At 34.5% G+C, this 19,680-nt stretch overlaps 1 protein-coding gene across 1 annotated transcript; it reads right to left on the bottom strand.

Moving 5' to 3' along the window:
- Nucleotides 1-677: 677 nt before the first annotated feature.
- LOC125652198 (eukaryotic translation initiation factor 2 subunit 2) lies at nt 678-13,196 on the bottom strand. Its single transcript, XM_048881207.2, has 9 exons — nt 12,923-13,196; nt 9,325-9,487; nt 7,732-7,820; nt 7,244-7,391; nt 6,291-6,379; nt 5,363-5,511; nt 3,627-3,683; nt 3,453-3,538; nt 678-1,304 (listed from the first exon to the last, which is right to left on the bottom strand). The coding sequence occupies exons 1-9, from the start codon at nt 12,938-12,940 to the stop codon at nt 1,129-1,131; spliced, it is 975 nt and encodes a 324-aa protein (XP_048737164.1). The 5' UTR covers nt 12,941-13,196; the 3' UTR covers nt 678-1,128.
- Nucleotides 13,197-19,680: the final 6,484 nt, after the last annotated feature.

The following is a 19,680-nucleotide window of genomic DNA, read 5'->3' as shown; positions in this document are numbered from 1 at the left end:
CCTTAAAACATTTTTTTTTTTAAATTTACCATTTTTTATTAGGTCCTGATTTTAAGCTGTAATTTACATTTCTCTACAGATGCACAAATTAACACAGTTTGTTGATTCTGGGATTCAAATATACAGAGCCCAAAAAAGGGTTATGCCTATCGCCTTAATTATAGGTCACAGTGACCTTGATTTAAGGTGCGTGACACATTTAGTACCCAAGATGCATTAACTGACTAAGTTTGACAATTCTAGACTAGACCAAATAATTCTCCAGTTATGAGTTGGACAGGATTTTGCCATATTTGGCCACATCGTCTTAATCAAAGGTCACAGTGACCTAACTTGAAAGTGTGACTCACCGTCTACCCAAAATGCATCAGTTGACGAAGTTTTATGATTCTAGATCTTACAGTAGCCGAGCATGAAGCGGGACAGATGGACGGACTTGATCACCGTACCACATGTCCCGTCTTACAGGCATACATTTGTAAATATATAGATGGACGGACTTGATCGCTGTACCACAACGTGTCCCGTCTTACACAGGCATACATTTGTATATATATATAGAATGAAATGCAACACTGAAATAACATCAGTGTGTATTTACAATCATTTTGAATACATTTGCTAATATTACTGCTGAAACTGTACACAGCCAAGTTAACATGAGTAAAAAGACTAGATGAATTCAAAATACATGTATTTATTGTTATCAGAAACACTGACAATAAAAAAATGTTTCCATGAATTATAGAAACAATGAAACCATTCAACTCACCAGTCTTTCTCTGTGTGTGAGTGTGTGTGTGTGTGTGTGTGTGTAACCAAATATGCAATGAGTTCTAAAATGACAAATTGTACCTGTAATTTTGCATTTGTTGATGATTTAATACTACATTTAGTTCCTCAATCAGATAAGGATATTTATAACCTCAGACAATTTTCATAAAGCAGTGATTAAATACACTATATACACCATACATACACAATGTCTGGTTGATTTAAAAGTTTGTACATGCACTTTTCTTCCTGCCACAATGCACATCTTCCATTGACTCTCACTAGTACAATGGTATTAGCCACTCCGATAAACTGAAAGACTTGAATTTTTTTTGCCAAAAACATAAGTCAGAATCAAGCTGTCTTTGCTCGGATAGCAGCTCTTTTGCCTGTAACAGCCTGGAATCCGGATTTAATGCTAGTTACTGAACATCTGGATCCACAAGTCTCGCACTGTAAAAAGAAAATCCTTGTGTCCTTTTGAAGGAGGGTATCAGGCGACCTACAGGTATGGCATGTCACGTATTCCTCTACAAAACAAACACAGTAGGATTTAATGTGATGAAGTTTTATACTTCATATAGCGTACACACCCGCTAGTTGAAGCTTTAAATAGTGACACAATATCAAACATTTGTCAAATATATCTACAGTAATGTTCCGTGTTCAAAGAGTAAAACCCATCAATCATTAACCCATACATACGATCAGTAACAAGGATGCAGAATGACATCTTGAAAGTGGATAAGTTTTGATGTTATTTATGGGTCGATGCGTTATCTAGTTTAAACTTTTACAAGATATCAGTATGGTAGTGACAATTTATGAGACTTACACTGTAAGAAGAAGTTATTCCTTCCATTTTTAGTGTATAAGTAATCCATTTAATCGACATGCTTCCAAATTCCAAATTTTCTTGCTGTTAAATCACTTATTTTCATAATGGTTCAAATTATTGCCACAATATTTTGATTTTACAAATAAAGGTTAGATAAACTTGACATGCATCATCAAAAAGTGCATTTATTAGCATCTAGAAATTCATTTTATATGAAAAATTGAGAAAGTAGATGAGATCAGCAACGCAACAAATTGATCACAAAGGCATCGTATAATGTCAAAAATGTGATCTGACGACTTTAATATAAGCATTGAATTGGGTATAGTCGACATCATTTTGATTGTTTGACTAGACAGACATTTCAAGTGAAGAAATCAAATATAAGGTTTGGAGGGGCATTGGTTGCATGTTTTATTTTTTTCTTCTTCATAATTTACAACCATTCGGTAGATTAAGAAATGACATTGGGATACTTCAGTGTCAACTTGCACATCTGTGTCCTGTACCATGCCAATTTTATAAAATAGAAATGCAAGATTATATGGCAGCCAGTTGTAACACTATTGTCTTAAATGAAAATGATATTCTATATAATAAAAAGAAACATATTGATGCAAGTGTCCAAGAGCGGCTGCAAAAATTGTTTCATTTTACTGACCATATAAAACGTTAATTTTGCATGAGCACAAGTATCAATGATGCTGATTAATTTCTTCATATGTTGCCATTTAAAAAATTTATTCCCTATTATGGCCTCATCTTGCCCTCTAGGGCCATGATTTGAAAAAAATTGAAATCTACACTACCTGATGATGCTTGCATATTGATATGACTAATCATGGACCCACTAGCCTTGAGGAGATGATTTCCCTCATATATCACCATGTAAAACTTTGATCCCCTATTAAGCCCCATCCTACACTCCGAGTCCATGATTTGAACAAACTTGAATCTGCTCTACCTATGGATCCTTCCATTTTAATATGTCTAATCATATCTTGGGCTTACAGGGGTGATTTACAACATCCTGGAAGTGTTTTGACCAGTTTTCCTTCATATTTTTCAGGGAACTTGCATAAATAAAAAGATTTTTTTAATCTATGCATTTATTTGTTCTTTTTTCTTGCTCATGTAGACGTACATGTACACTTTATAAGACAAATTTCAGCATCGCTATCAGTTCTTGAAAGAAAAGGTACTGTGCAATAGTTGTCAGACTGGAATCGTGACGAGAAAAAAAACGAAATTCGTAATTTATGAGAATTCACTGGCATGTCTCAAAATCATTTTCTCAAACTCATTGTCAACTTAAAACAAATTGTACATTTTACTTATAGTCACTGTCAGGTTGCATATAACAAAGCATAAGTGTAGGGTTAAAACTGACCAATTAAACAATTAACTATCCATCCAAAACAGAAGTACAGGCAATGGTTCACCTATGTAAACATCTAATACTTCGGTTTCGAGATTCTGAGTTATTTCCCTATGGAGAACTCTCGTACATAGTAAGGCACGAAACAACTTGTTTACATGCGGGAGTGGGACAAATAAGTGAATGTGCTCAGTAAGTTTCTCATACCTAGTTTCATCACTTGAATTCGACTGATACACAAACTAAGTAAACGAGAAGTATTCAGGGAGAAATCCAATACATGGAATTCTTTTTTTATATCATGTTATTTCGTTGCTCCTGTGTATCATGTTTAGTATATTACTTGCATATACAACATGAATGGCCATGCTAACATTTTACTTACACATGTATCTCCGTAGGACATTTGGTTGTACTTTCCTTTAATGAGCTGATGAATAGCCATGCTAACATTTTACTTACTGATATATCTCCTGAGGACGTTCTCAATCTGTTTCTGGTTGTACTTTCCTTTAATAATGAGCTGATTGTTGCCATCCACTGAGCCACTACAACACACGAGTCAACATGTAATGAAAATTCATAGTATTTCATCTTAGCAAACAGTTAACATAAATATATAGTGTGTAAACCAACCTTGTTCCTAACTCTGCTAATAGGAATGCCAAGACGTGTTTTGGTTGTCGATGCAATCTGCCAAAAAAAAAAAAAGCAACACATAAGAAACTTTTGTATTTGTATTTTGAGAAATGTATGTGAGGGCTGCTGTTACATTTCCAAAGCTATTATACATGTATATACAGTGGGGCCTCAGTAATCCAGACACTTCACCTGGATGCTTTTATTGGAAGGAACTGAATTTTTACACAGTTAAACCAGAAATTCACGTTCCAGATGGTCAGTTTTAACTACATGGTGTTAAAATGCATTGATAATTGCATCATTCATCTGGACGATAATCTTTTCTTTTTGAAGGTTAGCCTCAAACTTTATTTTTTTTTTTGGCAAGATGTAAATTGTACAGAAAACAACCCATGCTGTCTGATTGAATTAGTTACCTGGGTCCTGTCAAAACCTCCCTAATAAGGTGGTTATCTTCTGCACATGTATGTGATGGCATGCCAATTAAACGGCACAAGCCAACCAAGACAATATTTTGCCAATTTTTACAATATCTACAATGTGTGTCATGTTAAACTGTAAACAAATCTACAACATGTTACCTGAATGTCTTCATCAATAGGCTATTAATAAAGTGAACATCATACCACTATTGAACTGCTACTACATCCGATGTACCTGACCAGAAGTTAACATCTGCTTGTTCAAATCAAAAGAGAGAGAACTATTCTAGAATAGTTGCATATATATGTGGATTCTGTTTTTATACTGTTTATAGAAGTGAAATATATGTTGTAAGTTTTAACATAGTCGGTTATTTTTAAGCACAAAATGTCACACACATACAGTGTACCTGGGTATGCATGATTGATTCTTGTTACTACACTTGGAGATTTTTAAACTCTGGGCAGAAGTGAGAAAATTAATGCTTATATTGTGTATAGCAACTCATATTTGTGTATGCATACACAATTTGATGTCACTTGGAGTTCTGCTCAGTTATAACTGCATCAAAATAACAACTGAACATGGCCAGATCAAAGCAAAGATAACAACCTTGGATGGTTTTATCCCCCCCCCCAATTAGCTTGGCAGAATTCTTGAAAACCGTTGAACCTCTGGACTGGGTTGCTCAAAACCTTGGTTAAATTTAACGACTGATTAAATTTACTATCCACTGGGTAACTAACCACTGGTAAAATTTCTGTTGCTCAAAGTAAATTCAGTCTTAGGGCTTACTAACCAATGGTGAAGTACATTTAACCAGTGGTTAGTATCCCATAATTCAACAACTGTCATCTTTACATGTAAACAATATGGCTGCTGCAAATGTAAATGAAGCAGAGTAACACCCAAGGAGAACATGTTCTTATCTAAACAAGTTGAACAGCACTTCAATATTTTGAAGTCAACAAATTACTGAGGTCTGTCAACTTGAGGAGGGGGGAGGGATTAGGACATTTTTTCACTGCCAAAAATCGTATAATTGGTCCTAAGGTCCACCAAATATTTTTTCTATCTTTCTTTTGATTTATTCTGAGAATTCTTGTTTTGTTGTAATAATATTCTAATTTAGTTCTACTTCTGCACTGCATAAAGATTGTCAGTTTTCAAGCACAATGTCATTTATCCAGACGACTTTGCTAGGAACCAAAGTGTTCAGATTCAGGAGGCTCCACTGTATGTATAGCCAAAACATTACAAGAGATTCCTCTATGACAATTCTACAGTGTAGATAAGATATTACTCACAATCTGCAAATATCTGAGAAATTTGCAAACGATGACTTCCTTGTTCCAACTTTGAGCACCTGTGGGGGTCTCATTATGAATTTCTTCTTCTCCCCTGCTACCATGTCTGGGTTCTTCTCTCGTATGATGTCAAACACCCGTGTCAGTAACTAAAATCAAATGTTCAGCTAACTAAATCACAACTGTAAAAGTGAAAGTGTATTCTTACCACTGATGAGTGAAATTCACATTATATTTCTATCACAAATCTGATTAATATCTCAATTCTGATTTCTCTTTCAGAGCAGACAATGTACTACAGTAAATGTGATAAAGAACATGTCAGAGAACACATGTATTTAAGGCCAATTCAACTTAATTGATAGATTATCATCCCCGCCCGCCCCTAAAAAATCGGCCTCCCCGGATTTTTTTTATATTGCGAAACTTGCAATTTCCAGAAAATTTTCATGTCTGACTTCCAGTATTTACACTTCTTGTTTACATTTCCGGTATAGCAACGTGAAAAACCACGTGCAGAAAATGGATATAATAGTTTTCTTAATTTCTCACGTTCTTACGGGCGTAAATGAAAGGGAGGGATTAATGTTCTTTATATCTTGAAGATGTTTGGTATCTTTCCGTGTTTGAAATTAAAGCTTAACCTGGAATTCGTCCTTGAAATAAGCATAGACTGATGCCGGCAAAAACTCGTTTGTCATTAATATTTTTCTCAGAAAATAAAAATTAAAATATAAAATCCTTCTACCCGCCCCATACTTTTTGGTGACCCTGGATGATAATCTACTAATTAAGCTGAATTGGCCTAATCTAAATGTACTCACAATGAAAGACAGAAAAATTCTCTTTAAAATATCATTCTTATTTCATTTAAAATAATTTCAAAACACTTTTCCAACCTCACATAACTAATGCTGAAAATGATTACCTCATCATATGTGTAATCTCTGTCAGTGGCCAGCCAGGCTTTTCCCTCCGGAACAACACTTCCAAATCGGTCTTCAAGGTCATTGTCTCCTGGAGGTGATAGAAATAATGGAGTATAAGGAGAGAGATGGGGAGATACATCAGACTGAAGAAATGACAATTTGAACAAACATTGCACTATAACATAAAATGTAGTTTACTTTGTATTTCTATCTGATTCTTATGAGGGCAGCTGATAGGTAAGAATTAGCAATCATTTTTAATGTATTACTAAACAAATACACATCATATTAGCCCCGATTTCATCAACATCATTTGACTGATGAAACAACACGTATACTGTACCTATCAAATTAGGGCAAGGAGAATTTAAATCATTTAAAAATGCATAAATGTGGCAAGGTAGTTTTGTTTCACAGAAATATTGTAATTACGAAAGTTTTAGGGCAAATTTTTTTTCCATGCAATGATGCAAAACTTCTGCATAATAATGAAAAAAGCATTGTAATAACAATGTTGATTCTGTCAGTAATGTTATGTATTCACGTCATTTTCTGCATAAAATATTTTTGCAATCTAAACTTCTTTAGAATTCATATCAAAATCATACTCTAATTCTTAATCTTATCTTAGTTTTATCTTGCATACAAACATGAGACTATGTCATCATACAAATACACGCAAGTCACATGTCACTCCTACGTCCACAGATTAGCAATGACTTCACATTAATGTCTCCACACACACCTGCCCACTTCCACCTTTTGTTAGAAAAAATTATTCAACCTATTTCACATCACAAATTTACATCTACCCCCATTCCTCAAATCCTTGAGAACAAAAAATGACTTACTGCTTTAACTGAGACTTATCTTTTACAGGAAAAACTTAGGGTGGGGGACTAGCATGGCATAATATCCATGATTCCCTCCCTTTACAACACATGCTATCTACCTTCATTCTGTTTTTCCGAGTCCAGATTATCAATCATACTGAAATCCACAGTCTTCTTTTTCTTTTTCTTCTTCAGTGGTAAATTAAAATTCATTTCCTCCTCAGCCCCCTCTGTGGCCTCTGGTTCTGCACTCTCCTTTTCAGGTTCCTGAATATTATTCTACATTTACTATGTGCATATTCCTTATTTATAAATGGTATATAAGAGCAAAGAAATATCTCTTAATGAGAGTTGAGAGAATCAATAATTCTAACCATTGCTAAAATTTCAGGCAATAAATATCAATATATCTGATGAATATGAATCCACATCCTTGGAGTAGCCAAAAAGAAAAAGTATAAAGTGTGTGTAGAGAGTTTTTATCAGAGGGAAAATATAGAGCCAAAATGAGAGTGAAAAGTGCTACCAAAGTGTAGCCAAAAGTAGAGCAGAATGTAGCCAAGAGAAAGTAGAAAGGAAAATGAGAGAAATCTCCAAAAAGACTCACTGGTTCTGGTAAATTTTCCTCCATATCATTTAGATCAAATGCTTTTTTCTTCTTCTTTTTCTTTTTAATACCAAAGTCCAGTGAAAAATCTGAAAATATTGAAATATTAGTTTTCAGCCAGGGTACTATCCCTGCAAAGGTTATGACATTTGGATACGAGATCTATTTTGAAAAATATTTCAAGTATTCTATTTAAAGCAATACAAGCTGTAACTGACTGTAAATAAATTAAACAATAAAGGAACAAATAGTCAACATATTTGATTGAATATATATAACTTAAAAGAATCAGAGTGAATCTGAAGCATATAAACCCGTCAAATTAGCAAAAAATGTTAATTCATGAATCATTGTCATACTGTCAGAAATTCCTGCTCGTAAACTCCAATGTGCATTGACCTTGGAGGTCACCAGTTCGGAAAAAGCGAAAGAGAGGCACTGAGCACGTGTTAGATTTGTAAACAATTTAACATGCCAATTTTATAGAAAATTCACAATCAAAATTTCACTTGAGTGGCACATTTGTGTAATTATTACCTTTTTACACTTACATAGTATTTCTAGTCATTCATGAAACAACGTAATATTTTAATATATTTCAAAACAAACGACATGTGTAATTACTCGCGTCAGTTTCCATCTCTGTGTATCACTTCGGTCTGAGCAACCTGATAATATTCGACAATCATCGTTCCCATGTCCGTGTATACGACACAATGGCGGTTAATACGAAACGCTCATTGTAGGTGTGCTCTCAAACAATATTCCCTTGTTTATTTTGCTGAATTTTTCTTGAGATCTTGGGGATTATATTAGTTATACCGGTAGGTGTTATTTGGTGAATAAATGGATAGTTGAAAAAATACCGTCAGTTACAGCTTGTATTGCTTTAATGTTGACGTTGATTTATACTGAATGACAAATATTCTTCGGTCATTTATAAATTTGATTTGCAACATACAGTATATTGATTAAGTTTTATGATTATAAAATTGAATTATCAGTTTAATATCGACTTTATTGCTGTATTAGAAAAACATTAAGTACATGTGAGATGTGTATCAACTGACTCATAATCAGTTGTTATGTATATAGGTATATCACTGAATAATGGCCGCAGCATTTCTTTGATTTATGGTGGAATCAGAAACAATCCTGTCTGTTGATTATTTCCCCCCAATTCCTTTTTATGAAATCATGTTTAAAGAGGTTTGAATATTGAGTTCTATTCATGCCTCTGATTTGTTTGCTCCCCGTCCCTTCATATTTACTTATGTTATCGAAGCGCAAAAAAAGAGTGGTGGGTGCAGGGACCAGACTCTAATACAATACCAGGATTAGTCTTTAACACTCAAGAAAACAGAGATACAAGACCTCAATCAGGCACAGAAAAGTTGTGATGTAAATCAAATGTGTTTATAACAAGTGGACCTGTAGTTTTCTGGTACCCCAATATTATTTTTCCGGAGAGCTACAGTCCTGCAGTTAATCATTATATACCACAATGGAAAAAGTGACCACTGCGTGCTCTTTCAGTGAACTAGAATCTGTCAGGATTAGTAAACAGTATTTAAACAACAGAGTATAACCCACCATCATCTGCTTTATCTGAAGGCTTTTCCTCGGTCTTTACTTCAGGTGTCTCCTCGGGGGGTGCTGGACTGGGGGTTTCTGCTTCTTCTGCCCCACCATCCAATTCAAAGGGTACCTTCTTTTTCTTCTTCTTTTTTTTCATATTTGTGGGGTCAAAAGGTAACTATTAATGAAAAATGTGAAACTAATAACTTATTACAGTCTAAAACACAAATAAAAATTACTGGTGCGCTTTGGAATAGTTGGGTGAACTACAACATTAAGTGCCGAACACATCAGTAGAACACAAAATGCCTATAAAAGCAGGTCTCAAATTCTTTAAAATCTATTGCACCGACAGTTTGAGGCTTAGTAGGTTTGTGTTGTCCTTTGTTTTAGAAACGAAAGGACAATTTATTTTGCTTAACAAAATAATTTTACTTTGTTCACATCACAGTTTTACATTAGCAGTGCTCTAAGTTGCGAGTAAAACGGTCGCATTTAAGACCAGAAAATCGATTTTGCGACTAGAGATTATAATTAAGTCGCATTTTTGCAAGTGGAGAAAAATTGGGCATCCAGTTAATCGGAAGTCTGAATAAATATTTTTCAGTCTCGGTCAAAGCAGCGTTTCAAAGCAATCAAGATGGGGGAAAACAAGGGTTAGAGCACATTGGATTTATCAGTAGTAAAAAGTAGAAGCCTCAGCCTAGTACATGTAACGAAGAAATTCAAGAATCACATGGAGAAAGTTCTGCATTGAAAGATGACGTAGTTGTGTCTAAAGAAAAATGCAAAAGTAAAAGAAGAACCCCAGTCTTAAAATGGCTGAAGGAGTTTTCGTGGTTGATATACAGAGATGGCAAAATGTTTTGCAGAATTTGTGAGGCCAATCAGCCAGCAATTTCCACCATTTCTGGACACCCATTGTCAGATTTCGCCACAACCGGGTGTACATCTTACAAACATGGAAGTCTAACTTTTCACGGTAACAGTAAGAGACACGTCTTTGTCAGTGACTGCATTATTAGCAGTAAGTCAAGCGGGGCAAATGTTGTTGCTAATTTTCAAAGATAATTACAAACTCGGGGTGTAGTGTTCTTATTGATGCTGGTACTGATTGTTCAGCAAAAGATCGAACAAAAGTAGAAGCTCTTATTCGCATTTATAAGCAGTGAAGGTCCACTAGTTATTGAGGACTTTAAAGCAAATCCTTGTGTGGAACACTGGGTTTTCTTCCCCCGAAGCGTACTGTAAAAATATACAGGATGGCCCAATACAATACAACTTTTGCCAGAGTAAATACTTGACTTGTTAGCATCCAGCATGTTTCACAGCACATTTCTATTCAGTTTAAAAATAAAACAAATAAAACGCATACATGGGTGTTGATTTTTTCTTCTTGAAAGATTCAAATTAAAAAAACAACTTGTAAGTCTTATTTACAAAATCTTTTACCATGGCGAGTAGAAATTTTGAAAATGGTGACTAGAAATTTGAAAATGGCAACCAGAAATATTTCTAGGTCACCATTTTGTGACCTGAAAGCAGATGTGACTTGGAGCACTGATTAGAAATAACTAAAGACCATTGAAATCATTCAGGATGCAAACCTTTTTCAGACATGTATCAATTGTTAAGTGCAGGTCACTCAAGAAAACTTAAGTTTACAGGACCACTAAAAAGCTTCTCTGAAGTCTGGAAATCCAGGGTCGTCAATCTACCTGAATTGGGTCCGATATTCGGCCCCATTCCCAATCCAAGAAAGTGCCCTTTTTTCCCAATTTATAAGTAAAAAATTCCCAACTCGACCAACCCTCGAACTCGAAAAAAAACAACAAATAAAAAAACAACAACAAACAAACCAAAACTCAAAACGCTGTATCGTGTTTATCTTTTCGGCATCTAAATGACCGAGATGTGTTTTATTTGAAGCATTTGAGCGGTCCTGATGATACAGCAAATTGTACAAGGAGAATTCGTTTAACAGATCTAATAAAAAACATTACGCTGAGTTTTGACTGAAAAATAGGTATTGGCCTGAATATGTTCTAAACCATTAATTTAACTTTTAAGAATTTAGGTATTACATTATGTACATGCTACTGAGTGTTTTGTGTTCTTGCAAGGAAAACGTGACCAGTACGAAATCGCGTACGAACTGATGGGGAAAAAAAGTCGCACAATGCGAAGTATTACAGGAAAAAAATTGATCAGAAATCAAAATCGAAATGCAAGTGCATCGATACGATGTTTCGACAGCAGTCTCTTAGCTCATCTATGCATTCTGTAAGTTTCCCAATTTTGTTCAAAATGACACTAATTTTCCCAATCTCAAGGGTCCCGGTCCCTGTACCAAAATATGCTGTGACAGCCCTGAAATCAGTAACTAAACATTAGTTTATTACTGCACAATAACTTTGTGAAATGCTCATAGAAATAACAATTTTCTTTTCTGGCAATTCACTTTGCGACTTGCCTTTTAATAGCTCTTAGAAAATAGCTCTCAAGAGCTAATGGAACTGTTTGTAAACCTGACTTTAATTAAATCATTATCTTATTGCTCTAAAGAGGCCAGTAATCTGTATGTGTAAATATTTCTTACATCCCTTACGAGACGAAAGTAGAATTAGCCTGCGGGTGTCACATCTTGTTTTAAAATATATTATACCAGAAAAGCATGTATTACAAAGTAATCTGAAGAACAAATGAAGTTCTAAATGACCAGATTGTCTAGTTACTGTACATATATGTAGATGGAAAAGATGTCACATTCAGTTTTATAACTATTTAAGAGAGGAAATGTTTAATTGGAGGAATATTTTGTGGAGGATTTCTTCAGTTTATTTTCGTGTATGAGAAGCAGATAATTATCATAATTATATCATTTACTGACTGTAATCATATTTTACCACTTATTACCTCAAGTTTACACCCTAATGTACAAATCCTGAAATTTGTAAGAAGCAGTGATTAATAAAAGTTATCGACTTGGGCTACTTTTTCTTTGTTTTCTGGATTATGCTTCAAATATTTTGAATGTTCACATAGCCATAAGTTTTCCAATTTTAAAGAAATTTGTTCAAACTGCAATATATTAAATATTTAACCTACTAATGATGACAAAAGGTGAACAAATTCATGTGGCATATTGCTTTTTTTGACGGAACTTTAGATCAAACTCAACAAATGAGTCTTATTTGACAAGATGATCCCCTCTGTCAAATCAACATTAACTACACAACTCTCTTTAGATACATTTACACCTTGCCAAGGGACCTCCGCGTCTCGAGTTTTGATGTATCATCCAAAAAATTCGCATTATTCACTTTCAATGCCGAACGTTGGTCAAATACAAGCATTTTCTTATTCCTAAGAGTCTCTGGTGTATAAGACCCAGCCAAAAGATTTCATCCTACAGTTTTATATTTACTACGTTGTTCAATGATCCCAGATCCCAGTACTGGCAGTAATAATAATACCATATGTGCATTCAATGGAGAGTATTATGTCTTCCTGCGAATCAAAAAACTAAAATTCGCATTTTGCGATTTAAAATAATACGTGCAAAATGAATCATGTGTTTTGATCTAGTCACCATATTGATTTCTGTTCTTACCAGTTCATCTTCAGCCATGTTGCTCGACAATGCCGGGTTGCATCAGAATGAAATAGTATGGAGGACAGCACGGACCACAAAAAACGTGCCATGCGCGATTCAAGGAGAGAAAATCCTTTTAAATATCCCATAATGACGATAATTATGACTACAAAAAACAATTCATGCTATAATTTTCACGATTATATCAGAATAAAGAGGTATGAATTTGTTTTCGCATGTTACAGCGAGTCACTCCGAGATGTAAATTGACTTATCGCTCACATTGTCTTCCATATGTATCTGTTTAAGGTGAAGGTCATTGAAGATTTCCACCGAAGGGCATTTACTCCGGACGTACCTTTTCTTTTCTTTTTCTTTTTTTAAAAATATTTTTTATTTCTATTTCTTGAAATTGCGATTCAAAATTATTAATTTATGACACAGATATGGACATTCGTTGTGAAGTCGGAAAAAATAACCCTTTAGATTTTCCATTTACGCCTAAAGAAGTGCAAGTAGGAATATCAAGCTTGAAATCTGGAAAATGCTCTGGTCTGGACCTTATTCCAAATGAATTTATTAAGATAAGTGCTGATGTTTTTCTGCCTATACTGGTTAAACTTTTTAACAAAATTCTTCAGACTGGCAGAATGCCAGAGTTATGGAACCTCTCATTAATTACAACTTTGTACAAGTCTGGTGATCCAGGAAATTGCAGTAATTATAGAGGATTAAGTGTAACAAGTTGTCTTGGTAAACTTTTTAACAGATTACTCCAAACACGTCTTAATAATTATTTAGAATCTGGAGGATTATTAAGTCACTTTCAGGCAGGATTTAGGAAAGGATATCGTACAACAGATAACATTTTCATCCTAAAAACTTTAATGAACAAATACTTGTTTAAAAGAAAGAAGGAATTATTTTTATGCTTCGTTGATTTTTCAAAAGCTTTTGATACTGTATGGAGACCAGCTCTTTTGTATAAAATTTTAAAAAAGGGAATTGGTGGAAATTTTTTCAATATTATAAAACATATGTACTCTACTACAAAATGTGCTGTAAGACAGGGAAATTTATGTAGTAACTTTTTTAATACTACATTAGGAGTTAAACAGGGGGACAATTTAAGTCCTACTTTATTTAATATTTTTGTTGATGACTTTGAAAATTACTTTGATAAAGTAGTAACTTATCCTGTATCTTTAGGTGATATAACTTTTAATCACTTATTTTTTGCTGATGATCTTGTTTTATTATCAGAGTCAGCTGAAGGCCTCCAAAATTGTATAGACACTCTTTCAAAATATTGTATAGAATGGAAGTTGCATGTAAACTTAGAAAAAACAAAGGTTATGGTTTGTTCTACCAGGAAAACAAAGATCAATTATGGATTTTATTATAACAATTCTACTATAGATGTAACTGATAAGTACAAATATCTTGGTATAATTTTACAATCAAATGGCAATTTAAAACATGCCTGTGAGGATCTTGCTGCTAGAGCCAGAAAAGCTTACTTTGCCTTGAAGCGTAAACTACCTTTTGGCTCTGATCTCTCACCAAACTTGTGGTTAAAACTATATGAATCAATTATTGTCCCAATTTTAACATACTCCTCAGAAATTTGGATCTCTGACTTTAATGCAAACCCCAATAATTTTGATAAAACTCCTTTTGAAAAAATTCAGAATTTTATCTTGAAAAACATCTTAGGTGTACATAATAAAGCATCAAACTTGGCAACAAAAATGGAATTAGGTGTTCTCCCTATTCATGCCAAAATATACCAGCTTGCTATTAAATACTATTCTAGATTGGAAAATTTAGCAAAATCTAATGATAATCACAATGTTTTACTAAGGAATGCTTACTTGGAAGATGTACACTTGGCTAGTGAAAATAAAAAATGCTGGCAAACTTGTATAAAATCAATACAAAAGATGTTAAATGTTAACGTTGACACTGAATGTAAAATGTTTATTCCTAAACTTAAAAAATTCTTTGAAAATAAATTCTTTTCTGAACTTCAACATATTAACAACACTCAAAGTGGTAAGCTCTCATTTTATAGTACATTATTCAACCATGATGTTATGAAACTAGAAGTCCAACCATATTTATGTCTTCCACTTCCTAAGAATTTAGTTTCTTATCTTACCAAATTAAGAATAAGTGCACATAAGTTGTATGTAGAAACAGGTCGATATTGTAATCCTGTCATTCCTAGAGAAAATAGATTTTGTTTTCATTGTCAAACTATTGTTGAAGATGAAAAACATTTTTTACTTGATTGTCCTGTGTATGAACATATTAGAAAAATGCATTCAAAACTACTAGATATTAATACCTTATTTTGTTTACTAAATCCACATAACCTTGTATCTACAAAACAAACCTGTCTATACATCAGAGACTGTTTTAATGTTAGAAATAAGTTTTCAACAGTTTGATATTTTGTAATGTATCAATATATATGTGTATCTATGTATGGCTAACAACACATTCTTATATAATGTGCTTTAGTGCCAATAAAGAATTGAATTTCATTTCATTTCATTTCATTAACGCAACCCCCCCCCCCCTAAATTTTCTTATATCATTTGATAGGCCTAATGTTTACTTTTTGTCTAGGGGTAGATATAGCTGTTTATAAACCTAATAGATAGGCCCATCGTCTCAAACCACGGGTTATTGTTTCATTCTATTTCACAAACGAAACAATAACCAGTGGTTTGCGACGATGAAGTAGGCCTAATATTTATTATTTCAGACTCGTGTGTATACGAACATACAAAGGAAGAGAAAATAATAATTTAAAAAAAAAAACCACAAAGAAAGAAACCTTATGCCTATACGTGAAAACATTGCTAGTGTTATAGCGAGATTTCATTAAAAAAAGGCGTCGCAATATTTTTCGGGTCTTTCCGGGAAAGGCGCCGAGGTTGTTTGAATATTGTCCGGGAATCACTTCGCAAGTTACATGATACAAGCTTTGCCATTTGAATTTTGTCATCAGTTGCAGACAACTACAATAATGCCTCGGGGGGGGGGGGGGGGGGGGGGGGGGGGGGGGGGGGCAAAACTTTTGAATATCTAGCTATAACCTCAAACTTCGGCTCACTCACAAAAGGGGATAATTCGAATTACTATGTCCCTGAAGACAGCCATCGGTTTACGATCCGCTCCGCTTTTCTACAAGCGGAGCGGATCGTAAACCCTTGGCTAGCGAAGATGGAAGACAGCATTCGTTCATATTTTTCTTCTTCACGTCAATAAGAAGGAGGGGGTGGTGAGAGTGCAGTGTTTTTCTAATTCCTTCTCAGCTGCTCAAGGTGAATGCAGCTCATCAAATGAATAAAAAATAAATGACATAGATATAATCTAAAGATAAGACTTTTAAAAATGTACCCACAGTGTGAAATGATATCATTACAATTTAATTTAAAAAGTGCATGTGTTGATTTTTACATTCCACGAGTAAAATACAAACAAACAAAAATTAATGAAGAAGAAATGACAAGCTCAAATACACATACACCCCATATGCTCACTATGAATGACAATGCTTGACAACACTACGCATAAAATACAACAATTGAATTCTTATGTTATTGTGCTATACTATTTTCAGGTATTTAAGTAGATGACACTACTCAAGTCATATGTAATATTGCTCAGAAATGTAAATTGTATAAAATATCAAAACAGAAATATTTTAATTATGTACATGATACATGGCTTGAATTGCACCAAACAGGCCTAGTATATGTTGGAAAAATTAACTTCTATGTTCAAAATGGGACATAATAACAGTAAACTCCAGTAAACTCCGAATTTTCTGTAAACATACATATCTACACAGTATGTCCATATTGAATACAAAGTTACTAGAAATTCTGTTCAGTCGTTTCAGAGGAGTACGTACCAAATACTTATAAATTAACAAATTTTGCCAATAAACTCCGAAACGCTTGCTCCAGAGCCACTGCTTGCACCTTTAATATTGTTTCACATGTGAGGTAACGTCCGTAAGCTATAATAAAATCTTACTTGATTAGTAAACATTGTAAAATTCCCTGAAATAGCAAAGATATGAGAGTAAAGTGGTGGACACGCTTTGGTGGATCTAAGCCAGTCTTCTTTTTTCACAACTTAAAATAATATAATATGGAGTAAATCCGTTGTTTATCGATGTTTGATTTTGATCTTGCAGAAGAAATAAGTTTTGATAATTTGTGAATAAATAAGATATGCCTGTTCGTTTCTTCAATCCCTGATTTTAGTCTTGCATCAATCTTTAAAATATGGAAATTTCGAAAACGAAGCGCCAGAACGTGGCAACATTATAGACGCATAGGTCTACAACCAATCGCACATATTCGGGCCTTTCCGGCAAGCCGAGAAGTTGCGATTGGTTTACAATATGATCAGCATAGAATTGTGTAGGTTTTCAGTGTTAGTTATACGTATAATAGTTTTGACTAGGCCCATATTTATCATTTTATGAAGATTTATAATTGTATTACATATACATGTATACATCCCATTCAACAAAGGACACCCCCCACCCTCCCCGAGACCAACGTTCTGACACATCGATCAATTTTTAGATACGATAATCATCCGATATTTTCTATGTTCTTAATATTTTTGGCGCATGATTAGTTTTTAAATCGAGGAAGGCTACTGACAAACAAGTTGATGGTGTAGGGGTTAAACAGTCTCGTTTGAATTAAGCACTTCACAAACTCTGTGGTCGTTATAACAATCTAAATGTAGTTTACCAATACAACCTATCATTGGGTCAATTGCTGTCTGACTTGTTTCATAACGATTGTTAGGCCGTCCATGGCACACTGATTTTGACTACGTATTACTCCGTTTACCGTATCAAGATATAGGGCTCACGGTGGTTTTAAGCGGTCGACAGGGGATGCTTACTCCTCCTAGGCACCTGATCCCACCTCTGGTATATCCAAGGGTCCGTGTTTTCATTGGTTACTGTTCGTTATATTCACCTTTCACGAGTATCATTAATATAGATTGTGAACTTGTTTGTTAATAGTCGTAAAATAAAGTTTAAACTTTTTAAACTGAATGCACTACGTCAGAGATAGACAGTGAAGGGAGATTAAAATCGGTATTATGTGACCATATCACTAGATGGATAGAATTTTAGATATCCTGTACACTTTGTAACCTCAGCAAGTTTTATTTTACAGAGCTCGTTTCTGTCGAGAAAGCGAGGCGATCGAATTAGTGTTCAACGTGCATCTTTATAGAGCGCAAACCAACTAATGATGTCTTCAATTCTGAATTATTGCGTGCATTTATTGAATTGGTAATATCATTATTCCGCTGAATTGATGCGCGCTATAATTCAACTATTGCTGTCTTCAAATGAATTGATGATATCAACAATTGAATTCATGCGCCCTACAATTCAATTGAACTGAGCAATAATTTAATTGATGTGCGCGTCAATTCAATTTATGCTCAAGATAATTGAATTATTGCTCTCTTCAATTGAATTAATGATGCCATTAATTCAATAGACGAACGCAATAATTCCTTTAGAGAGAACAACTATCGAATTAAAAATACCTTCAATGCAACATATCTACAATTGAATTAATGATCTCTTTAACCGAATTGTTGCTCTTTTTAAAAGAATTGATGCGCACATTAATTCCTTATACAAAATAGTTTTAAATGATTAAATAATATATCTTTTATTGAATTAAAGAGATCATCAAATCACTTATACCAAATTAAATTGTGAGAGAATTAATTTCATCCCATTGCTGTGCGCATCCAATGAATTGTTAAGAGAGAAATAATTGAATTGATGCGCGCATCAAATCAATCATTGCTCTCATCAATTGAATTTTTGCGCGCATCAAATTATTTCGAGGCGAAAAGTAGCTACTATTATCAATTTGTCGACTTTTCGTTATTTTGGGATGGAAAGTCGCTAAATATCGTATTTTGTCTTTTCGCCTCGAAATAACAAAAAGACGATAAAGTGTAAAATGGAACAAACCAGCCACCATACCTAACCCTTTGGCTAGCCGCTACGATCTTGAACGTAGTCCAGATACTTGTGTAACAAAGACATTTTTATGCCTCTGATGGGATTCGAACCCGGGTCTCTGGCACTGAAGTCCAACACTCTACCAATCAAGCTACAGGGTTAACCCACTAGCCAGAGCTAGTAGGAATGCCATATCACTCACACTACCACATTGTCCCCCTCCTTTTTTAAGAGTCGTTCCTGACTCTTCCGGAGTGCCAACACTTGTGATAACCTGAGATAACCCAGGGCTCCACGTTGGGCGCCAAATGTAACAGAGACATTTTTATGCCTCTGATGGGATTCGAACCCGGGTCTCTGGCACTGGAGTCCAACACTCTACCAATCGAGCTACAGGGTTAACCCACTAGCCAGAGCTAGTAGGATCTGGCTAGTAGGAATGCCATATCACTCACACTACCACACTTGTTTGAAAACTGTCAAATGTGACGTTAACATAGCAAGACCGACCTTCAAAAGTGACAAACCTGACGAATATAGATCATCTTTAGGGAAATCGCCAAATTTGGTAGCTAGGTCACTGTCACTGTTATGCCCTGCCAAAATTGTCTCGCATATTTTCCATAGGATTGTTGGTAATCTTATGTAATTGTTTGAAATTGTTTCCATTTTGAAAACGATTCGGCTACACCTCCCTTTGATTTTTTAGGGATATGATTATCGATGGACTGTTTGAGGA

This window comes from Ostrea edulis, chromosome 1, assembly GCF_947568905.1.
Source record: "Ostrea edulis chromosome 1, xbOstEdul1.1, whole genome shotgun sequence".
Lineage (NCBI taxonomy): Eukaryota > Metazoa > Mollusca > Bivalvia > Ostreida > Ostreidae > Ostrea > Ostrea edulis.
This window is presented reverse-complemented; position numbering and strand designations above follow the sequence as displayed.